Source organism: Lycorma delicatula, chromosome 8 (assembly GCF_047948215.1).
Source record: "Lycorma delicatula isolate Av1 chromosome 8, ASM4794821v1, whole genome shotgun sequence".
NCBI classification, from domain to species: Eukaryota; Metazoa; Arthropoda; class Insecta; order Hemiptera; family Fulgoridae; genus Lycorma; species Lycorma delicatula.
Window position 1 is genome coordinate 10,721,036 of NC_134462.1, and position 22,944 is coordinate 10,743,979.

The 22,944-nt window shown below is 29.1% G+C and overlaps 2 protein-coding genes across 4 annotated transcripts in view; one reads left to right on the plus strand and one right to left on the minus strand.

The window, feature by feature from the left end:
• The window catches only part of LOC142328963 (uncharacterized), a 70,766-nt gene extending 54,037 nt beyond the window's left edge, over positions 1-16,729 (minus strand). For all 3 annotated transcript variants that reach the window (XR_012757389.1, XM_075373179.1, XM_075373178.1), the window contains exon 1: positions 16,360-16,729. The gene's annotated coding sequence lies outside the window, so the exon portion shown is untranslated. The remainder of the gene's footprint in view (positions 1-16,359) is intronic.
• Positions 16,730-17,163: 434 nt separating this feature from the next.
• LOC142329606 (2-(3-amino-3-carboxypropyl)histidine synthase subunit 2-like) overlaps positions 17,164-22,944 on the plus strand; it is a 50,239-nt gene continuing 44,458 nt past the window's right edge. Inside the window, exon 1 of the mRNA XM_075374325.1 lies at positions 17,164-17,288. Coding sequence (XP_075230440.1) covers positions 17,248-17,288 — 41 coding nt within the window. The 5' untranslated portion in view covers positions 17,164-17,247. The remainder of the gene's footprint in view (positions 17,289-22,944) is intronic.

Below are 22,944 nucleotides of genomic sequence, written 5' to 3' on the forward strand. Positions count from 1 at the left end.
TCACAAGCTACAGCTCCAAAACGGTAAGTCGTACAAGAAAATTGTTTAAATAAAAGTTGTGTTTTTTTTTAGATTAACAACTTTTCCAAATGCAATACAGACGAAAACCAATTTTTTCCGGTGAAAAAACTGAAAAAACACGTTTTTTACTACTTCACCACCTAGTATTTCAATTTCAAATTATACGGCATAACTTCAAGGACATTAATTGTAGAGGGATGTCCTCTACATTTTTTGTTTGAAAACTTTTTCAACGAGAAAAACGCATTTCAAAAACTTTTGAGTTTTTCAAAAATCTATGGGAGGAGGATGTTAAATATCTGGAGTTAAGCTTCCCTTATCACCCCTAACATATGGAAAAAACTTCAATCGGTGGGTAAGGATTTTCAAATAAAAATACAAATTGACTGTACTATAAATTACTGTATTGTTTTCTTGTATTTATTCATATTAACTGTTTTTTATACTCATTGAGGATTATCAATTGGATGATCCTATTTCGAGGGATAGTCTTGTCGTAAGACTTTTTATTATAATATCAGTAAGAAAACCGATTGTACATAAACAAATTCAGCAAAAAAAAAAAAAAATCGTTTCGTAGATATATTCGTATTTTATATAAAAAATAAAAGTAAAATAATAATAAATATTTAAAATAAAAAAAATAGATTTTTTTTTGCAATTGTATCTAAATACAGACAATTTTGATGATAAAACGTCATCTGATCAAAGGATTCGACCGGCAGCCAAACTGACTGTTGTAACATCTAGTTGTGCACCTTCCCTTTTCATTGCAATCGACTGAACCAGAATTGTACAAAAAGCCCAAAATCCAATTTTCTTAACTGCAGTAATAAGCCCTCATCGAGAGCTTTTCAACTCTATATCATAAGCGGTACTTGTTTTTATTTGTTCCAGTTATAGCCAAATAAAATTTTAATCAATGAAATATTTGCATCTTACAAGGGGAAGGCACATCGGTTCAAATCCGACTTCATCTCCTTTTTTTAAATTTAAATATTTAGATTTATTAATAATTATTAACCTCCGATTGTAAAAATATTTTTACAATAAATAGTAGTTCAATAATAATAAAAAATATCTCAGAAGTTATTAATGAAATAAAAACATGTACTTTTCGTTTTAAATAATGTGTATATGTAATTTAACAGGCGTATAAGGAAGTCATATGGTGTCCACATCAATTTTTTTACTTTTATTTTAAGATCTTATTTATGCTACTTTTTTTTTGTTTCGGTTATACATTTATCTAACGTTATCTATTTGTACGGTTTCGGATATGCTATTTTTTAGATATTTAATAAGCTTTTTTATTATTTAACTAGACGGCCCGTCTAGCCAGAACCTGGACCCTCGGGACTCGGTCAGATCAACGCAGGTGAATCCCGGAGCCCGACTCATGGGCTCCTCGAGACCAAGGGACGTACCCCATGGACGCACAGCTCGCTTCGGTCGCCATTCCCATCGACCCAGAGGACTCCGCCCCCTGGATCCCCGCACTGTTCGTTATCCTCATGGTCGTGTGAAAATAATACTGATAAATAATAATTATAGTATTGAGGCTTTATAGAAACTTGAAAAAGAAACTCGATTACAAAAGATAGAATAATAGTAACTACGGCAACTTAAGTACACACACACCTTTGACGAAAAACTCCTTATTTCTTTGGTATGGAGGCAGAAATGAAATAATGAAGTAAAAGTATTAAGCTCTTTTTTTCTTTAATGAATATCTTTAATTTACAAGTTCGCCCACTTGGCGGTGGGAGGGGACTGAAGAAATAATGAATATTTTTAATATTTTAACCTTCAAGGGAGCTACGGTCTCGTTCTGTGGCTTCAAACCTTCCGTGGTATAATACGAATGTATCTGAAAATTTGAAAGCAATCGATCGGTTGGTGCTTCGAGATTTTTCGACGTGAAATATATCTAAAAATCTTTTCAGTTATGCCATGAAACACAGGTAAAAATTTGGTTGCGATTGATCGAGTAGTTTTTTTGTTTATCCCCAACAAACAAAAACCCTCTTCCTCTTTACGTAATATTAAAGATAAGGTTTTTTAAATGTTCAGTATATTTAAAAGCGTTAATGATTAGAAAAATATAAAGGTATCACTCGGTTCCTATAAAAGAAATTTTTATGAAAAATTTAATATAGCACTTAAACAACCACGTGTAGATTCAAATTCAATTTGCGAAGCGTATGCAGCTTTTTTGTCAATTTTGAAACCGCAGAAGAAAGAAAACGAAATAAACGTTTAAAAAAATTCCATCCCACATTCTTATGTACAATATATAAATCTAGATATCTGAACTACGACCCACCGGGTTGATGTAGTGGTGAACTCGTCGTCATCCCAAATCAGTTAATTTCGAAGTCGAAAGTTGTAAGGTTCAAATCTAAGAAACGTTAGTCACTTTTATATGGATTTGAATACTAGATCGTGGATACCGATGTTCTTTGGTGGTCGGGGCTCAATTAACCGCACATTTCAGGAACGGTTGACCTGAGACTGTACAAGACTACACTTCACTTACACTCATACATGTCGTCCTCATTCATTTTGTGAAGGAATACCTTACAATGATTTCGGAGGCTAAACAGAAAAACAAAAAAGATAACTGTACTAAGATAGATGTACAGATCCGGAAGAGAAGTCGTTTCTCGTTATTATAAAAATTAAAATATGTTGTAATATGAATTGAAAACCTCATTTTTGAGGTAAGTTAAAAATATCTTATTTCCAAAATTTTGTTTCCGATTTCAATTTGTAATACGATCTTTTGAGATAAAATTAAAAATATGAATTAAGCATTTAAATGCTTAACGTCAAAACTGTTTAAGTACATTTTAAGTACTTAACAAAACCATTTTATTTTCTTGTACGAAACTACCATCAGGGATTGTCATTGAAAAAGTTGTAATAAAAGAATTTCTGCTATACAACCATTTTAGGTCGATTATTCAAAAAAATTATCATTTTTGTGTTAATTTTATTCACCGATCTATAAACAAATAAGTTAACAAAAATGTTGACGTTTAGATTACGTTATTCGAAGTTATTACACGGGGTCATAAACCTTTTTTCATCTTCGGGCCAATATTTCTAATCTGTAATGGCCTGGGGAGCGCGATTAAGTACAATATTTTAATCGAATATAAAAATATTTATGTTCATTTACAGGCCTAAACTGACATCTAAGCGAAAAAGGCGTATCTCAATACACACTATTTTTAAGTAATTACGGAAACGTTTTTGGATTTTTTCGCAACATCTTTTAGTGTCGCTCTAAAAATATAATTAATTAATCGATATGATTTACTTAAGAAGTTAGGTTGTAACCGACTCCGCGGGCCACAAAAACCCCTTTGTGGGTGGCCGCGGTCAGAAAAATACCTTTGAGGGAGGTAGCGGGTTTGACTCGCGCGTTACAATATTTATTTCTTTATTGAAGAGATGATTGAAAGAAAACCACAAAGAGAAAAGGATAGACTGACGAACATAAGAAAGATCACGGATGATATAAATTCCTCAAACTAAGAACAATAAAACAGCTCAAGAGAAAAGGCTCTAGAAACTCGTCGCAAACCAATCTGCGGATGACAACGAGAAAAAGAGCGAAGAAACTTTAATTTCTAAATTTTATTTACGGGATCCGTACCCGAGATATCTGTTAAATCGAGCCATTACAAAAAAAAAATGTTTAAACGTGTCACCTGCAATAAATGTATGCAAAACACCTAATGACTTTGCGTCATAAGTGGGAGTTTTTGGTCTCCTCCGGTTTCTTTAAATCATAATGCGTCTCGGTCAAAGTCGAATTACTTATTGGTTGTCTGTTTTGAAGTTATTAAATAAATCATACACCTCTTGTAAGGGCCGTTGTTCTCTATTGCGTACCCGTACGTCAACAACAATTTCACTTAAAGGATCCGCTATTATTATTTAATAAAACTAAACGAATAAACGAAGATAATAATCTGCATTAGAGAACAAATATTTCAACACGTTACAACTTAATTTTCCAATACGTAATTAATTTGAGACGATCGAATACAGTGCTTGTATTTTGAAGTAAGAAGTCAAAATGAGAATTTAATAACTCGCTTTGTTGTAAAGTAACAGCCGATTTACTAATCTGAATTTGTCACATATTTTTTAAATCGTTTTAATTGTTTTCCAAAATTTATTGTATTAAGTAATTTAGGTCCGAAAATATTTAACTAAATTTTAAAATTAAAAATTCTGAGGATTAAATAAAATAATATCAATCGAACTTAATTTGTATAATGTTACAAATTATCGGGTATAGATATTACATATTTTATTATCGTGAAGACCGTTATTAATAGTGTTCAAGGCCATTAATTCCAACATTAACTATTTAAAGTTTATTACCGGTTGTAATTCTGAAAGTAATACGAAATAAAAAAAGTCACTTCGAGGCGTTTTAGCTCCTTTTATTATCACCGCGATATTTTCGTGTTTGCAAATTTGATTGCTTGTTACTTAAAAAAGAAAGCGTTTATCAAGAGACAGTTTTCACCATCGTTTTTCTCGTAAAATATTATAAAAGTCATTTACCGTATGTCACTCTTCTTATTTAAAAGAAAAAAACAGCTTGATAAATATGGCGGATCCGAGATGACCGACAAAGATTTCATTCAAAACACACCATTTTAATTTTCAATTTTTGTAATAGTTTTGTAAAAATTTAGATCAACATTTGTTTCTGCCTTCTAGAATCCCTCAGTTTTGAAATACGAAGCCGTTTTCACCCTCTAATATCATCCTGTGTTTGTAAAAATATATATGTCGAATAACGGAGAGAGGCTAAAAAAATTATAATAAAAAAAACCGTTAAAAAAAATCACAATAAAAAATACATTATATTTTATTTAAATTTTGACTTTAAGAAGGAAGCATAAAGCCGCTTAAAAAACCAGCAATTTTCAAAAATAACGAACATCCTACGCTCCAGTCTTACTAAGTAACATAAGAATGAGCAGTTTCCCGTTTGCCTTCTTCATCCGGTCGAATATAAAAAGTTACACGCATCAACACAGCTCTATAAGTTGACATACCATAAGGACCGGTTGTACATATTATAACGAACATCATTACCGCCAGAGAAAGCAACTAAGTATCAGTTGTACATAATACAGGAAAAAAAAATTAGTTTTACTACAATGAATAACTTAAAAAATCCTTCATTTGACGCCGATTTCAAAGAGTTAAAATTTAAAGAAAAGCTAAATAAGTATTAATATTTAATAAGGTCAACTTTATTATTATTTGTTTAAGCATAAACCTTTTTTTATTTTACTTTTGTTGAACAGATTGACGAAACGCGACAACACTTTAAAATTATTTAATACTAAACGATTCGCTTTCAAAACCCTGGAAGAACTTTTCTCTAAAGAACATTTCTTTACCGACTGATTATCGACGAAACCCGTCTCGAAAAGGTAAGGAAACCCTTAAGTAAGAAATCGGAAAACATTTCAATTTATCAATCGTATTTCGTACGTTAATAGATAAATTGCACGCATTCAAATACGTTTAGATCTAGTTTTTTTTTACGTGCGATATGAAAAATTAACATGCTATGATTTATATACTTGTATGTACTCTCTTGTTTCCGCGAGATGATTCACACAATTTGACGGTGTGACTGAAAACAGTACTCGTATCGACGAGTGTATACACATCCCGTTTGTCCAATGTATTTTTTAATGTAATCGTGGCGGTAATTTAATTTGTGTACTCCTGGCTTGTTATTATTTGATCCGTTTACCTATTTTGCACGATAGTTTTGGCATCGGAACAGAAAGTGTTTTCTTGAAAATGTCTGTAGATACACGACAATGTTATGAATTTTCTAGGTTTTTTAACATATTGTTCTGCATTATTAATAGGTGATGTCTATAAGGGCGGAGGAATTACCGTTAATCACGCCCTAATCGTGTTTTAGTGTACTGAATTCTTCTTCAACATAATTGACTAACAAAGGTATACATAACCTCCGGGTAAAAATCTTTGCGAATGTCAACAGTACTACCGGTAACTCCTCTATAAAGAGTGTTGCTACTTAGTTTTGAAAGGTCCTACGGAAAAAAAGAGTTCGTGACCGTTTAATGTTCAATTTAACCATTTTATTTTACTTTTTTAAATTTAAAATACTGATGGGCCAACAAAAAACGCTATTATATGGTGGGAAAAACGTTCGCTAAAAACACAGAGGTAGAAACCTGCATATTAGTAAAAGTAAGAAAATGAATAAAGGACACAACGTAAAGAGGCTATCGAGCGTGAGCTAACGCTGTTTGGAATAAAGAAAAATTTTTTTTACTCTTCGTTTTTAAAATAATTAAACATTTTTTCACGAAAATATTTTAAAGGTGATGTAATGACTTGGATGCATAGATTTTTCCATTATAACGAAGTAATACCAAGCAATAATGATAAATTATATATTAAACTAATATTTACGCAACTATTAACGATTAAAAAATTGTTGTCTGCCATTTTTTAATTTTCAAAGTAAAGTTATCAAGCTTATTTGTTTTATAATAGGTGTTGGGTGGGTGTCTTGTATACGTAGCTATCTTGTATTAGTATCTTGTATTAGCAATCTTGTATACGTAGCTATTGCCCGAGGGGGTAAGAATGTATTTTTAAAAATACGGGTGCCGTGATGCTCCCTAATCCGTTGAGGTCTAAAAGTCATTTGTACTAAATTTCAACTTTTTTGGTCGACGGGGTTTTCGAAATACGAAGGCAAAACCGTTTAAAAATAGTGTTGAATATCCGCCATTCTTAAATCCGATTTACTTAATAACTTTAGAATTTTAAATAAGTTATATTTTCTACGACTCCTGTACATAAAATCAAAAATTAAAAATCTGGTATGGACATCATATGACTTACTTGTACGCCTATTAAATACATATATACTTTTTTTTTTTTAAATGAAAAGTTAATAAATTTTATTTCATTAACAACTTAGGATATTTTTTTCCTAATTTATTATTGAATTATTATTTATCGTAATTTTTTTACAATCAGAGGTCGATAATTATTAATACATTAATATATTTAAATTAACAAAAAAAATAGTTTAAAAAAGGAAAGGAGATAAAGTCTGATTCGAACCGATGTGCCTTCCCCTTCTACGATCCAAATATATCATTAATTCAAATTTTATTTGGCTATAACTGTAGAACCGATTAAAAGTACCACTTATGATATATCGTTGAAAAGATCTAGATGAGAGCTTATAAATGCAGTTAAGTAAAAGAATATTTTGGGCTTTTTTGGACGCATTTGGATCGGTCGATTGCAATCAAAAAGGGAGATGCACAACTAGAGGTTACAACAATCCTAAATCCAAAATTTCAACATTCTACGGCTAATCGTTTTTGAGTTACGCGAGATACATATGTACGTAGTCGCCACGCCGAAAATAGTCAAAATGGATTCAGGGTTGGTCAAAATGGATATTTTCGTTTAAATCTGAAAATCGACATTATTTGAGATTACAATACTTCGTACAAGGAAGTAAAGATAGTAAAAACTACCCTTCCCTTTTTTTAATTTTGTCCGAAATTTAATGCAGTCAAAGCCCATATATAGAAGTTTTTTAAGTCATTTTCTAAAAATTTATATCGAGCCATTCCGGTATTATTAATCAAAAAGACAGACCGACAGACACGTACATAAAACTTCCGGAAATGTTTGTTTTTTTTTGTCTTTTGGACGCCTTCTTAAGCCTCCGGAACCACTGTAAGGTATCACATCAGAGGATGATATGTACGAGTATAAATGACGTGTAGTCTTGTACAGTCTCAGTCCGACCGTTCCTGAGATGTGCGGTTAATCGAGACCCGACTTCCAAAGAACACCGGTATCCACGATCTAGTATTGAAATCCGTATAAAAGTAACTCTGCCTTTCCTAGGATTTGAACGTTGGAACTCTCGACTTCCACATCGCTGTTTGCGATGAGGAGTTAACCGACAGACCAACCCGGTGGGTTTGTCTTTTGGGTTCACGGGGTCGTGAAACATCGACGTTCGCAAAAAATCCGACATCGAAATTTTAGACCGAACTATATACTTTCCTTTCGTTTTAATAATACAGCAGAAATGAGCTCAGCCGGGAAAATAAAAACGAAAACATTTCCTAATAGTCTTTCCGGAAAAAGAATTTTTTCGTTTAAAATATTTTCCATTAAAATAATGCGGAGAAAACTTACAATGATAAGTCTACTATGACGGTCGGTAGTGGGTAGCCGGTTTACTAGATTTCGGACCCGATTTCCGCCACTTTTTTATTTACCATTTCGTCTATTTAATCGTTCGGTTGAAATACGCGTCAAAAGCAGAACATATATCTTAATAATAAAAATCAATCGATTTTGTAAACGGTATGATTTCACACCGTAAAAGAAAAAAATTGATTTGGATCAAACAGCGGGCTTTTTCCCTTTTTTTAAGTATCTTATAAATATAAACTTCTTTTTAAAGTCTTCGTAACATATAAAACTTTGTAAATATTATTTTTTTAACGTATAACAACTGATGTTAATGCGATGAAATATTAGAGCGCATTATATTATTATATCCTTCGTCAAGAATCACCACCGGCATTTAGTACGCGTTAGAATACTGAAAACGTTTAAATCCTCTCTTCTCTTTTTTTTGATTTTCAAGAATATTACAGTATTTTATTTTTCGAGTACACATTACGTAGACTAGACGACGATTAATCCACGTTCTACGTCACGCTAGTACCAGATGAACTATCAAGGTCAGATCGGATTCTTTCTATACTTTTTCCTAATAACTACCGAGCGAATTAACTACGACATAAAAATCATTATACAGTATCACTTTATCGCGAATTATGTACACGATTATAAAAAAGTAAAAGATAAAATTGCATTTCCATTAATCGTCGATAAAAACTATTTTACTATAATACACGTAACATAGAGACAACCGATTATTCTTTCTTTTTAATAAATATAAACCGCTACACTCTTTTATAAATATATTTTTTACCGTACTTTACAATAATATTTATTACACAATCCGATTCTATCAGCACTTTGAACTTAGCTTTTACCAGGTCCAGAATTATAACGTATCATAATTATGTATATTATTCTTGGTGAAAAATCTACAGGTTCTTTTTCGATTGAACCGATACAATACACTGCCGATAACCAATATTGTATAACAAATAAAATAAAAGAGAGATTGAACAGTATCGCGGATAAAGAGAGGAAAGTATAATAATGGTACATACAGATTCTTAATAAATTCACACCTAGTTAAATAAAAATAAAATAATTATCCAGAAAACAAAAATATAAAATAGGTTTAATATAAAAGACAAAAAAAAAGATTTTAATATAATTAAAACGATTGAATATTTATTTAATAAATTAAATTATTTATTATTTTAAATAATTAAATTGTTTAAATTAAACTGTTACGTATAACAAATTTTATAAGAAACAGTTTCATTTTTATTTTTTCAAAGTTTAATTTAAATATATAGAATTTTTGAGACGATTACAAAGCGCATTTGTTATTCATATTTCAGAAAATTCATTCGTTCATTTAACAACAGTTTTATTAAGTTTTAAGGTGGAGGGTACCTATTCAAATGCATTAAGTCAAACGCTAGAATTTCAAAATGTTATGTGAAACGAAAAGCATTTACATAGCTCAAATGTGAAATGTAAATCTGATCGATAGATGTACACAACACTCTAACAGATTGTAATTCAAATTTTATAACGATAATTTATAGAAATTATTCATTTTTAAAACAGAAAACATAATATGAAACCGTAAATCTTTTAAGAATATGACGCATCTGCTTCCCAAACCGGTTACGGATAATATAATAATTTACGGTACCGGTTTTAAGGAAAATCCTTTCAGTTAGTGCCTAAATAGTGTATTTATTATCTCTGATAAACATTTAGCTTCTTTTCTTTTTTTAATTTAGACTGTCTGTAATTTAAATATTTTAGTATGTATATGTGTAAAAACTGCATATTTTTTAATAACTTTGTACATGGTAAATACCATAATTAATTTTTTGTAAGAGTTTAATCGGGCTACCAAAGTGAGATCCAGTTTTTACTTTTTTAAGCATTTTACCATTTTGTAGAACAATTATAACTGAATGTTTTTTTTAAATTTTTTGTTTAATATTTAGCAGGAAGTTTCCTTACTAATATGCAGAAAACATATATATATGGTAGCCAAGAAAGAAACCTTTATAATTTGAAAAGTAAAAAGTGATCTCATTAAATTTTAGGGACGGCTGCAGTATACAGAACAAAATTTTCTATTTAACTGCTTAAGTGATAATTCTGAATTTCTAATGGTTGGTGCCATTTTGTTTTACAGAAAATGAGTTGTAAAACAATCGATAAAACACTAGTCACTCACACAGACCGAGATGATCTCGGTTATTGTGCACCCTTCCGCAGGAAACAAACACGCTCTACACCTACTCATGATACAACTGTCTTAGTAATGCTTCTAACTTCAACTGTACTGATTTTTTTTCTGTTTAGCCTCTGGAATCACTGTAAGGTATTACTTCGGAGGATGATATGTATGAAATGAATGTACGATTCATTTAAATTCATATACATCATCTTCCTGTAGTCTTGTACATCCTCAGGTCAACGGTTTTGAGATGTGTGGTTAATTAAAACCCAGCCACCAAAAAACATCGGTATCGACTATCTAGCATTCAAATCCGTGTAAAAGTAATTGCCTTTACTAGGATGGAACTCTTGATTCCATTTTGTTAGCTCGGTTTTATTGTACAGTACAATTTGTTAAATTCAATACAAAACAAGCGAGACTACTTTTCACAAAACTACATCTTTATACTAGGGTCACTGGTTAAATCAGTGGCTTCTCCTTTACAGTAATTTTGATTAAGATCTTCAAGAACTGAAGATTTTAACCAAACATTCATAATATATTATTAACATAATTTATTATTATTATTATTATTATTAGCAATAATAATGAAAATATTAGTGATAAAATATACAATTTTCTATAAATTACTATAACGATCTTTAACTTCATACAACAGATAAAAAAATTCTGTTATAGCATTCCCTAACTTTCTCGCAAATACTTTTTATTTAATTCAGTTGAAACGTTTTAACCGCTATCCCACACAATTTGACTTACTTTTTTGAGTCTATAGCAAGTTGAGAATTTTTACTTAAACATAATTTTTACACTTTTCTATAACTGTCAGCGATATAAAATAAAAAAGCATCCTGTCTGCCAGTAACATGGTGTTTATTTAGAGGAATAAAGCAAAAAACTACAATGTACAAATTACAACCACTTTAGTCACATGATAACAAACTACTCGTCTGAAAAAACAAATTTATTAAAAACGGGTGCAAAAAAGGAAAATTTTTTAATTAAACAATACACATGTAGTATACATACACACACCAGACAACTACTACTTCAGTAGAAATAAATCTTCAGTATTACTAAAGAGATGCGCATACCTTTTTTTGATTATAATTAATCTTTTTGAATTAAAAAAAGGAGGTTACATGCATTTTATTAACTAAATCCACATGATTTTTCTTAAAATAAATCGTATTTGCCAGAAAACAATTTTTTTTTGAAAATATAATCGTGGATCCCTAATGATTAAAAAATGAATTCTCTTTATATTAGTCCCTTTAAGTAATTTAAAATCAAATTGTAAAGTTTTATATAATGAAAAACATTTTTAAGATTATGATGTAAAAAATTATAAAACTGTTTTTATAAACGAAAGAATTTTAGTTCTTTTAGAAAAAAGAGGCACTAAAGGCCTCTTTTTGCCCAATCTATAATTATATTTACAAAACAAAAAGAATAACAATGAATCAAGAAACTGCACACACACACACACACACACACACACACACAAGCATTATAACTAAGGAAAAGTAATTATAATCGATTAGACTTTGCTTTATGTGTCTACAATGAGAAAGAAATTATAATGACCTAGTTTATCTTTTACTTGTAAATTTGGTATTCTGACAGGCAGATTATTTATAAATATATATATATTTTAATTTGTTTAAATGAAATTTTTTATAGTCCATATCTCCACTGTATGTAAAATCTAGCTAATTATATAATATAAAACTTATTCAGCCACTCCACAAAGTACAGAATCAAAGAACATTCTTACCTTACTTTTTTTTCATTACAGCGCTTTCAGGCATAAGCCCATCTTCATCTTCAGTAATGTTTTCTTTTTAAATTTTATTATTTTAGATTTACATAATAGATAACATGATACGTTAAACAAAATTTTCATTTAAAAATTTAAAACGTTAGTATATTAAAGGAAATTCTAATATTATCTTTATGTTAATACAGTACTATACTCAAAAAGGAGTTAAGGAGTCAGGAGTTAAAGTACTGTGCTCAAAAAAAAGAGTTAAGGAGTCAGCAGTTAAAGTACTGTGCTCAAAAAGAGTTAAAGGAATTTTAGTATCATGTTTTAAATTAAAAAAAATAATTTTTTTTTATCTATAAATTTTAACGTATCATGATATCTATTGCATAAAAAATGAAAAATTTAAACATTACTGATGTTCGGCTTATGCCTGAAAGCACTTTAATATTATATAAATATTTTTTTTTAACATGTTATTAAGAAACAAGTAAATCAAATTTTTTGATACATTATATCCATGATATTTAGTAATAAGAACTAAGTAAAACTGTCAAAACAACAAAAACAATTTCTTAAACTGCCTACAAAACTCCTATAATGTTTTCAACCAATTTTCTGGCCATCGTCAGTGATTAGTCCTGCTGCTCTCGCCCTGCCATCAGTTGGTGCTATCGATAATGTTCTTTAACTTGGGTAGACATGTACTTTAAATATGATCAAAAAAGTTGTAACTTTTTATATTAAATTATACAATCATTTTTATGTTTTTGTTTGTTTATATTTTGAACACGGCTAACATATTTGAAAAAACTTAATGAAATATTGGAAAACTTTCTCATCAAAGCCTGAGAAACTCAGGTTATGAGATATATTACTACTCAGAAGGAAAATTAGTTAATAAAAAAATTATTACATAACTAATAACGAAAATTAAAATATGACATTGTGAATAAGAAATATCTTGAAAAATTAGTAATAATAATAATAAAGTTTATAATGTGCTACAAATCCAGCACAACGAGCATCTCAACCCCCCCCCCCCCCCCTACAAGGGGAGAAGATCCCGCCTCGTAGCGTGTCAGGTCGCTATACCACCCTCTCCATTCCTTGCCAACAATGGCTTTAACAGAGAGCACAACGAGCAGTCCAGCATAATGTGAACAGAAGAAATATATTCTTTTTTCAACATTCAATTAAGAAAATCCATATTATTCTTAACCTTTTCATCAGCTAAAATATACCGCCCCAAATTTATGCAGTGTTTGTACTACAGCAGTTTTGATAAGATATTAAATTTGGACAAAGTAATGTACCTGGACAGTATGAACAAATACACACTTGTTAAAAATGTAACGTACACTAAAATATTTTCAATAAAAAGCAATGGTTGTTCAATGAGACTCTTGAACGATTCAATTTTTGTCGAGTTCAATTTGTAAATGACTTTTATACAAGAATTGAATTCCAAATGAGAGGATCTACCCACGTCCACAATTTTTTGTGGCTGAAAATTACACCTCGCTTAGATTTAGAAAGTGATAATATACGTGAAATGATAATTTTTTAAATATGTCAGCTGTTTTAATAAATAAATAAGGAATTTTTTTACGATGCATAAAATAAAATAAAATTTTGCCCTCATTCTTTTAATTTAGGATCTGAATCGATACAATATAAACTAAAATTGTATAAGCCTCCTAAATGATGCAGAATTATGTAAAAAAAATTATTCTACTGATAGACTAAAATTTTGAGAAATAGGATCAATGAAGTCCATATCTCTCTGCCTCCTTGACTAAAATTATAAAGCATTAATGTCCCACAAACAGAAATCATTGTGGAATATCTCATCAAAATTGGTCCATCCAGTTTAGAGTTATCAAGCAAAAAACAAGCCAATATAAATATATTCTTATGAATTTTTCAGTACTAAAATTTAGTTCTTCGGTTAAAGGGAGTCAACATCTGAAAAAATCACAACTGCAAAATTTGACTCTATTAGCATACTTCCCCTTAAATAGTACACTGTACAATAATTACTACTATAAGGAAGAAAAAAAAAATTATACAAAATGAGGACTTCAGTACAAGAAATAAATAAGGTATAAATGATAAAATATAGTTACTAAAAATATTATCAAAAACGCTTTAGTTCAAAAACCATAAAAGGAGATGCTCAGGTACTGAAGACAAAGCACACTATCAGATAGACCATATCTCAGTAGATGAATACTTTAGGAATGCTGTAAGGCATTCCTTACTTGGAAGAGAATAAAAAATACTGTAATAAAAAAAGCAGAGGATAGAACCAAGAAACCGTGGATAACAACAGAAATGCTATAGAAAATGCAAGAAATACGTGGAAATAAGAATAAGAAAGGAAAAAATAAAAGTCGCGTATTACAAATTAAACAATGAGTAACGGAGGGAAACACAAAAAGCTAAATAAAAGTGTTTGAAGGAAGAATGCAATGACACTGAGGATCTTGAAAAGAAAGGGCAGTACAATATGAAGTATAAGGACACGAAGAGCATTACATGGGATAAACAGAAACAGAATGGTAAAATGAGAGAAATTTTGAATAAGGATGACAAAATTCTATATGAGGAGAAATATGTAAAGATTATGTGGAGGATCTGAATATGACAAGAGAGAAACCTAAGTAAATAAACACGGAATAGGAATATCAGATAGCTGAAGAGGCTAAAGGAATATCTATATTAAAATCTAAAATAGAGAAAACATTTAAAGAAATGAAGAATAAAATATTTCTGGAGTAGATTAAATTCCCATAGAATTTGATGAATACTTAAAGGAGGAAGAAATAGTTGAACTTTGTGTAGGATATATAGCACTAATGAATGGCCTAAAAAAACAGTAATGATACAGATTCTGAAGAAAACTGGTACCAGAAAATTTACAGAACACAGAACAATAAATTTAATAGCCCATGCCACTAAAATATTGCTAAGCATCCTAAACCATAGGTTATTGAGAATAATGAAAGAGAATGAAAGTGTGTTTGGCTTCAGGAAAAGGAAGAAATACAAAAATAGCATCAGCCTACAAAGGATGGTTGGAGATATTAGATAGAAGAAGAGGAATGAGTCTGTGTTTCATAGATTTAGAAAAGGCATTTCTTATTAAAATGGGAGAAAATGGGATGAAGATTGTTAAAGAAGAAAAATAGAATAGGACAGAAGATTAATTAAAAAATTACACATGAGACGAACAACAGTAATGAAAGTTTTTTTTTGTCTTCAGTCATTTTACTGGTTTGATGCCCCTCTCCAAGATTCCCTATCTAGTGGTAGTCGTTTCATTTCAGTATACCCTCTACATCCTACATCCCTAACAATTTGTTTTACATATTCCAAACGTGGCCTGCTTACACAATTTTTTCCTTCTACCTGTCCTTCCAATATTAAAGCGACTATTCCAGAATGCCTTAGTATGTGGCCTATAAGTCTGTCTCTTCTTTTAACTATATTTTCCCAAATGCTTCTTTCTTCATCTATTTGTCGCAATACCTCTTCATTTGTCACTTTATCCACCCATCTGATTTTTATTTACCAAGGAAGACTGGAGAAAGCAATGGAAATAAAACTAAGGATAACAATGACAAAGGAAGACTTTAGTACGAAGAAGGAATTACTATAACATAAATATTGCAAGTTATGCCAATTTATTATTTTTAAATACACCATTTTAATAGTAATGAGTTTATTAATGTTAAACTAATTATAAAATCAATACAGTTCTTATAAAATAAAAATAAAATATACAATTATGACCATATATATATGTTCATTGAATGTTCATATGAATATATGTTCACTGGATGGGTCAAATAGCTTTATAAAGTAAAAAATAAAACCATTTAATCCTACATGTTATTAACAATAAATAATCATTATTTTTCAAAACACAATTAAGTATTACAGTTTTATATTTCTAAAAATCACTCTAACCATTGTACTTTTCAATTAAAAATTGCCTGTATTATATACCGATATATATTATAACATATCCCAGTTCTACCCAATCACATAATTTATTAATAAATATTGATTTTCTAAACAAACTCACTTTAATTCCTACAAAGATTGGACATACTGCTACAAAGTGAAATAAATCATCTATTTAGAGGGCCCAAGACTCGCATGGAATAATTGTTTTTAACAGCAATAACATCTGCGTTTTGAGAACTACAGGAGAATGAATGTTAACTGACAAAATGGAATCTTGGAAATGCTGTGTGGTGGTTACTTGCAAAAACTGTACATTTCCATACGCCCGTTTTAATTTTGAAAAAGTTTCAGCAGCAGTCTCACCGAGTTTAACACAAAACCTAATTGCACAACGTTGCTCATAATTATAGTATCACTCATTTTTGTAACGCACAAGAACTCATTTCACGAAAAGTTTGTTTACGTCTCATGTGAGAACAATAGGCTAAAAATATTAATACCTAATATAAATCAGCTGTTCATATAATCATATGTTTATGTAACTTTGCAGTGTTGTCACTTTGGCTGCCAAAAAAAACTAGTGTCTACTTTATTTAGAGACCCGTAAATAAAATAATTTGATAAAAAACTAAAGCTTATTCATTATTTCTTTTGAATTAAGCCCATTTTTATTATCAATTCTAGTTTTATTCATGTTTGCGACTACAATCTATTTAGAATTTGAAATCTAAACAATGAAAACTGAATTATCTCTTTATTATATAAAAATTTCATTTAAAATATAGCCTTGTATTGATTTATTAATAATTAATTATTAATCTCCACAAAAATGTTTGAATTAAAACCGGAAAGTATACAAAATTTTATTCCACTAATAACTTCTGATTTTTTCATATTATTGTTTTTTATTGTTATTATTCAACTGTTATTTTTTGTAAATCTTCTACAATCTGAGGTTAATAATTATTAATAAATCAATATATTTAAATTAGGAAAAAATAAATATATGAACATGAAGTCGGATTCGAACCGATGTGCCTTTCGCTTGTAAGTTCCAAATATTTTATTAATTAAAACTTTATTTGGCTATAACTCTGGAACCGATGAAAACAAGTACCATTATGTATCGTTGAAAAGCTCTCAATGAGGTTTTTTTTTTAGAAAAAGGTCAAAATCCAAATGTTTAGGATTTTGGCCTTTTTTTGGCACGTTTGATTTAGTTGTTTGCAATCAAAAGGAGAAGTGAACAACTAGATGTTACAACAGTTGTAAATCCAAAATTTCAACATTCTACCGCTAATTGTTTTCTAGTTTCCAAGCAAATGGTTGGGCAGATTTTAATTTCCTTTTCACCAGAGTTCATTATTTTTTTGGGGTTATCAATTAATGCAATTAAATGTAACTATTGCCGTTTAAGATTTTTATGTTGAGGTAGGTGTAGCGGAAAGGATGGATTCCACTTGTTTGAAAATAATTTTAAACTCTCCCCTTAACTTCATTACAACTCGCACAAACCTTTCATTATTCTGACAATTCTAAACAATTATCTTTGAAATATATTTTCAAGTTTCTGTATATTTTCTGAGTTTTAGTATCTGAATTATAATTGTTAGTCATGTAAAACAATGTGTATTAGTTAAGATTTTTTGCAAGTAACCACCACACAGCATTTCCAAGATTCCATTTTGTCAGTTAACATTCATTCTCCTGTAGTTCTCAAAACGCAGATGTTATTGCTGTTAAAAACAATTATTCCATGCGAGTCTTGGGCCCTCTAAATAGATGATTTATTTCACTTTGTAGCAGTATGTCCAATCTTTGTAGGAATTAAAGTGAGTTTGTTTAGAAAATCAATATTTATTAATAAATTATGTGATTGGGTAGAACTGGGATATGTTATAATATATATCGGTATATAATACAGGCAATTTTTAATTGAAAAGTACAATGGTTAGAGTGATTTTTAGAAATATAAAACTGTAATACTTAATTGTGTTTTGAAAAATAATGATTATTTATTGTTAATAACATGTAGGATTAAATGGTTTTATTTTTTACTTTATAAAGCTATTTGACCCATCCAGTGAACATATATATATATGGTCATAATTGTATATTTTATTTTTATTTTATAAGAACTGTATTGATTTTATAATTAGTTTAACATTAATAAACTCATTACTATTAAAATGGTGTATTTAAAAATAATAAATTGGCATAACTTGCAATATTTAATTATCAATATAAGTTTAAATTTAAGATCATTCCACTTTTGATATGTTAATTCACTGAGGTTTTATTTATAATAAACATTTTCTTGATATTTTACTAACTAATGACAAATCTTAGGATTTGGAAGCACATTCAGAACAGGTAAAATAATAGATCATCTTATTTTATTATATGTGTTGAGCATACTTTGATCAGTTTAATTTCAACAACACGGGAAATTCTTAGAAATATATTTCTTAAGAGAGATGTGGGTAATCATTTGGGTTTTACAAATTCAGTTGAATCTAGTATCAACTATTTGTTTAGAAATCAGATAAATACTGATTAATATGAATTATTTATTAGTGCAATATAAATTTACTGAAAAAGACTGTTCATTCTTATAAAAAAAATGTTTAATATACTTCTCTTATTGGTTATTTATTCTTGGAGTGTACTAATTCTCTGTCAGTTATAGTTATTACAACTAACTACTTTATATGTTATTGTATATTACAGGAATTTTTTCCTAATGAGGTTTCTTTTTTCATTCTCTTGTATTTACTAAAAATGGAATAGAAAATCGCTAACTTTTATTTTTCAGAGGTATTATGTTTTTATTAAAAAAAAAAAAAAAGTAATAAAACATGTCTGCTGAGTTTTCTTAGTTTTTTGTTCAGATTTTTTAACTTTTTAACAACCATTTGATTCTTTGTTAAATTGTAATAAGTAACGAACTATCACAGTTTTCCTATATGTGTTATATTGAATCTATGCATATTTTATTTATAAAAATAATTTTTTGACATGCTTAATACTGTAGATGTGTTAGTGTTAAATTTAGCCTCATAAAGGTGGTTAAATTTATTTTTAATGTTAGAGAGATTTTTAAACATGTTCCATTAACTAGACTGTTCCATAAACTATTGCAATTGAAGTGAAATTTGAAATGCAGCTAACAGTAAAAAATTTCCGAAGACTGTATACCGGAAGAACACTAAAGGCTTCCATAACCAGTTTATTTTAAGTGCTTTAAATATTTTGGTTGTATTTCATATTAATTGTTGTACATAATTGAATTTGTTAAAAATTACAGGGGCAGTTAAAAGTGAAGAAGTAAGTTTTTGATTTTGTAAGTGCCATACATATATTTACTTCAGCATTACTACTCTTTTTTTTTTTTTTTAAATTGTTATGTTTAGCTAATGCACAGCATTTTATTCCTGATGTGACAGATATTCCACTATGAGGATTGCTTGCATCTATATTAATTTTTTTACTTCTGAAATATACGAGTGCTTATGCGCTTGATATATAAAGTAGATTTAGATTTACTCTTGAATATTAAGTTCCAAGGTCATTCTTTGACCTGATTCATCTTATATTATATTCTACGCAACTTATAAATGAAACTCATAAAATAAACTTATAAATGTATATTTTAGATTCAAGTTACATCGGGACAAAAATTCAATTTATTGTTTATTTATTTAATGAAATTTTGAAATAAAGTATTTTATATTCAGCTGTAGAGTTATAGAAAATAAGTAAAAAATATATCACTCTAGTAAAGGAATAAAATAAACCAAAATAGTTAGTTAGTTATGATAGGTGACTGGCATGTGAGAAATTATAAGCAGTTTTGAATTCATTGAAGTTTTACCCATTTTTTTTTTTTTTAGACTTGTTTGGTGAAATAAGTAGAAAAATGCATTTATCACACTTTTATGTATTAAGATTATATTTATAATGTTACTGCTATAAGTAATTAGCTATGCTTGCAAATTAGTACAGCTAGCAGCAAATAAGCTTTAGAGAGGAATGGAAAAAATATCAGCTGACCTGACCCAAACCACACAGATAATTACTATACACAGTTGATTCATACTTAATATGCATTTAAATTGATTTATTTGATATTTTTGTAGTATATTAATTAATAACACAAGATAATTTTTTAAATATTTATTTTATTTTTATCATGACTTCTGTGTTGGGTTCTACTATCATTCTGTAATGTTTTTATAGAATAGAAATATTTAAAAAATCATAACAATAATAACACAACTATCCATATTGATGTTACCATTTTGTTTTTGTTTTTTTTTGGGGGGGAGGATTAGGAGACCCAGATTTAATAATTAAACAGGTACTTAAGCCATCAGGCTTATTGTGCAGCCTGATGTGAAGGAAAGAAAGTCTTCAAGTCAGTACATAGGCAGGTTCCTACCAGTTAGTATGGAAGAACTAGCCAGGTTCTGAATCCTCAGCCAGGAGAAGCTGACAGGATCAAAGTTACAATCCATAGTACCAGTTATAAAAAAGAAGTGATCAGGGATTAGGAAAAGGAGAAATAGTGTAAAATTATGATCTATATATAAGACAATAAGATCATGCAAGTTAATTAGTACTACTACTTAACCAGCAGTATGTAAAATCAGGTGATAATATATGTCTGATTACGGTAGACAGAAAGGAGTCTTAATATGTTGCTATTCTTCAATATGATATAATACTGAAGTTGTGTGCAAGGATTCTAGAAGTTATATTCAGTTGTACCATTTAATTTATTTTTTGCATTTATAATTTCAACTCTTTGCATTTAAATTATTGATTTTAAATTTGTAGTATGAATGTGTATATACATTTATTTTATTAAATAAATTATACCTTAAATTTAGCATATTAAAAAAAGTGTACTTCATGCTATATATAAACTGACCTGTAAGATAAAATTTTTGTTGACTATTGATATATTACCAGGAAATGTCATTTAGACATAATTACTTTTTTTTTGTGAACAAAAAATGATATAAATTTTATAACAATATGATCTATTTTTATGTAATTAAATAATTTATTAGAAATGAAATTTACTTAAGTTAAAGCACATGATTTTAACTAAATAATAATGAATCATTAAGGAGTTAATCTGGATTATTACAATTATCAAGAAATGTTAAACAGAACTAACTAATTTTTTTTATAAATGTCGATAGTTTCAGTCACAGGATTATAGTAAAAAAAAATTACTAATAATAATAAAAAGTGTTATTATTATAAATAATAAGTGTAACATATTATTGTAATAATAAGTGACATAAGTGTAACAGTTCAATATAAAGTAAATTTAATTCTTTAATAATAAACTAATGGTTTTGTAAAAATGAGTTATGTGGCTTTGAATTTACATTGATTAATGATATGATGTATTAGTTTAATAATGTAAGTTTTATTCAGGATCTCTGTATATTTTTCTATGGGGATAACGCTATTCAGAACTGCATTCTTCAGTTTGTCTAAGAATTGTGATTATTGGGTACTATTTTACTAAATAATTGATTTAGAAATCAATTTTGTTCATCCGAAGGAAATTAAACCCCGTATAAATTAATCAAATTGCAGTTCATTTCAACCCTTCTGTAAAGATTCTTGGTATCTATTTACCTTCCTGATTTGATTATTGCCAGTCTAGAGGATACTATGAGCAATGCATAATTGAATTGTGTTTACCTACAGGCACTTAAACAGATATAATTCTTTTATCAATGGACAGGAAACAGAATTTACAGATTGATCCAGTGAACCACCCAAAACATTACATGATAGATGAACTGCTATATAGATTCAGAATTTTCAGTGTAAAGGTAATAAGTACTCTAACTTAACACTTACAGAATCTAAAATAAGGTTGAAGGAAAGGGAAAATGATTGGTTGATGAGAAGGGGCAGTTTAAAGTAAAGGAACTGTAGCATAAGAAAGAAAATCATCCCCTCAAGAGAGTAGCTGAAGCTCCTCTCCAGAGAAGCTGCACATTACTGATGAATAATTCTTCCACCAAAATTGATTTTTCTCCAGAAATTAAGAGAAAAACATTTGGAATAGAACAAGAGTTCTATAGAAACAACCTTACTTATCCCCAGAATTATGTGGTATGATTTAGTATCCATATTCAACTGAACTATAAGGTGTTTAACAGACTCCTGTTTAAAAGATAAAATTTGGTGTTTGTTTAGAAAACTAGTCAGTCTACAACAAATTATTTTAAATAAAAATATTTAACCAAAATAACTAATAAGTTTTACATTACCTGAAATGACGTTAGCTTTATAAAATATAGGTTACTCCATACCACATCTCAGAATAATGTGTTTAGTACTTAAACAGAAAGCAGAATAGGGTCATAAATTATAAAAATATACGTATATTAATTTATCTTTCAGTTTAATCAGTCATTGTATTTATATTATCTAAATTATCTCATTGCATTTACCTTGATATTATGTATGGATGTGAAATGTATAATCAGTGGTATCTATTGTGCACTGATTTTTTTCCTAAAAGCCTTTTAAATGTTATTAGGAATGAAATAATTTGTTTATTGGCCAGCTTGTTTTAATATACATTGATATTTTTTAATGTAAATCTGTTTTTACTACATACTGTTTTATTATGTATGTTATTTATGTACATAGCTGCTTCAATAAATCA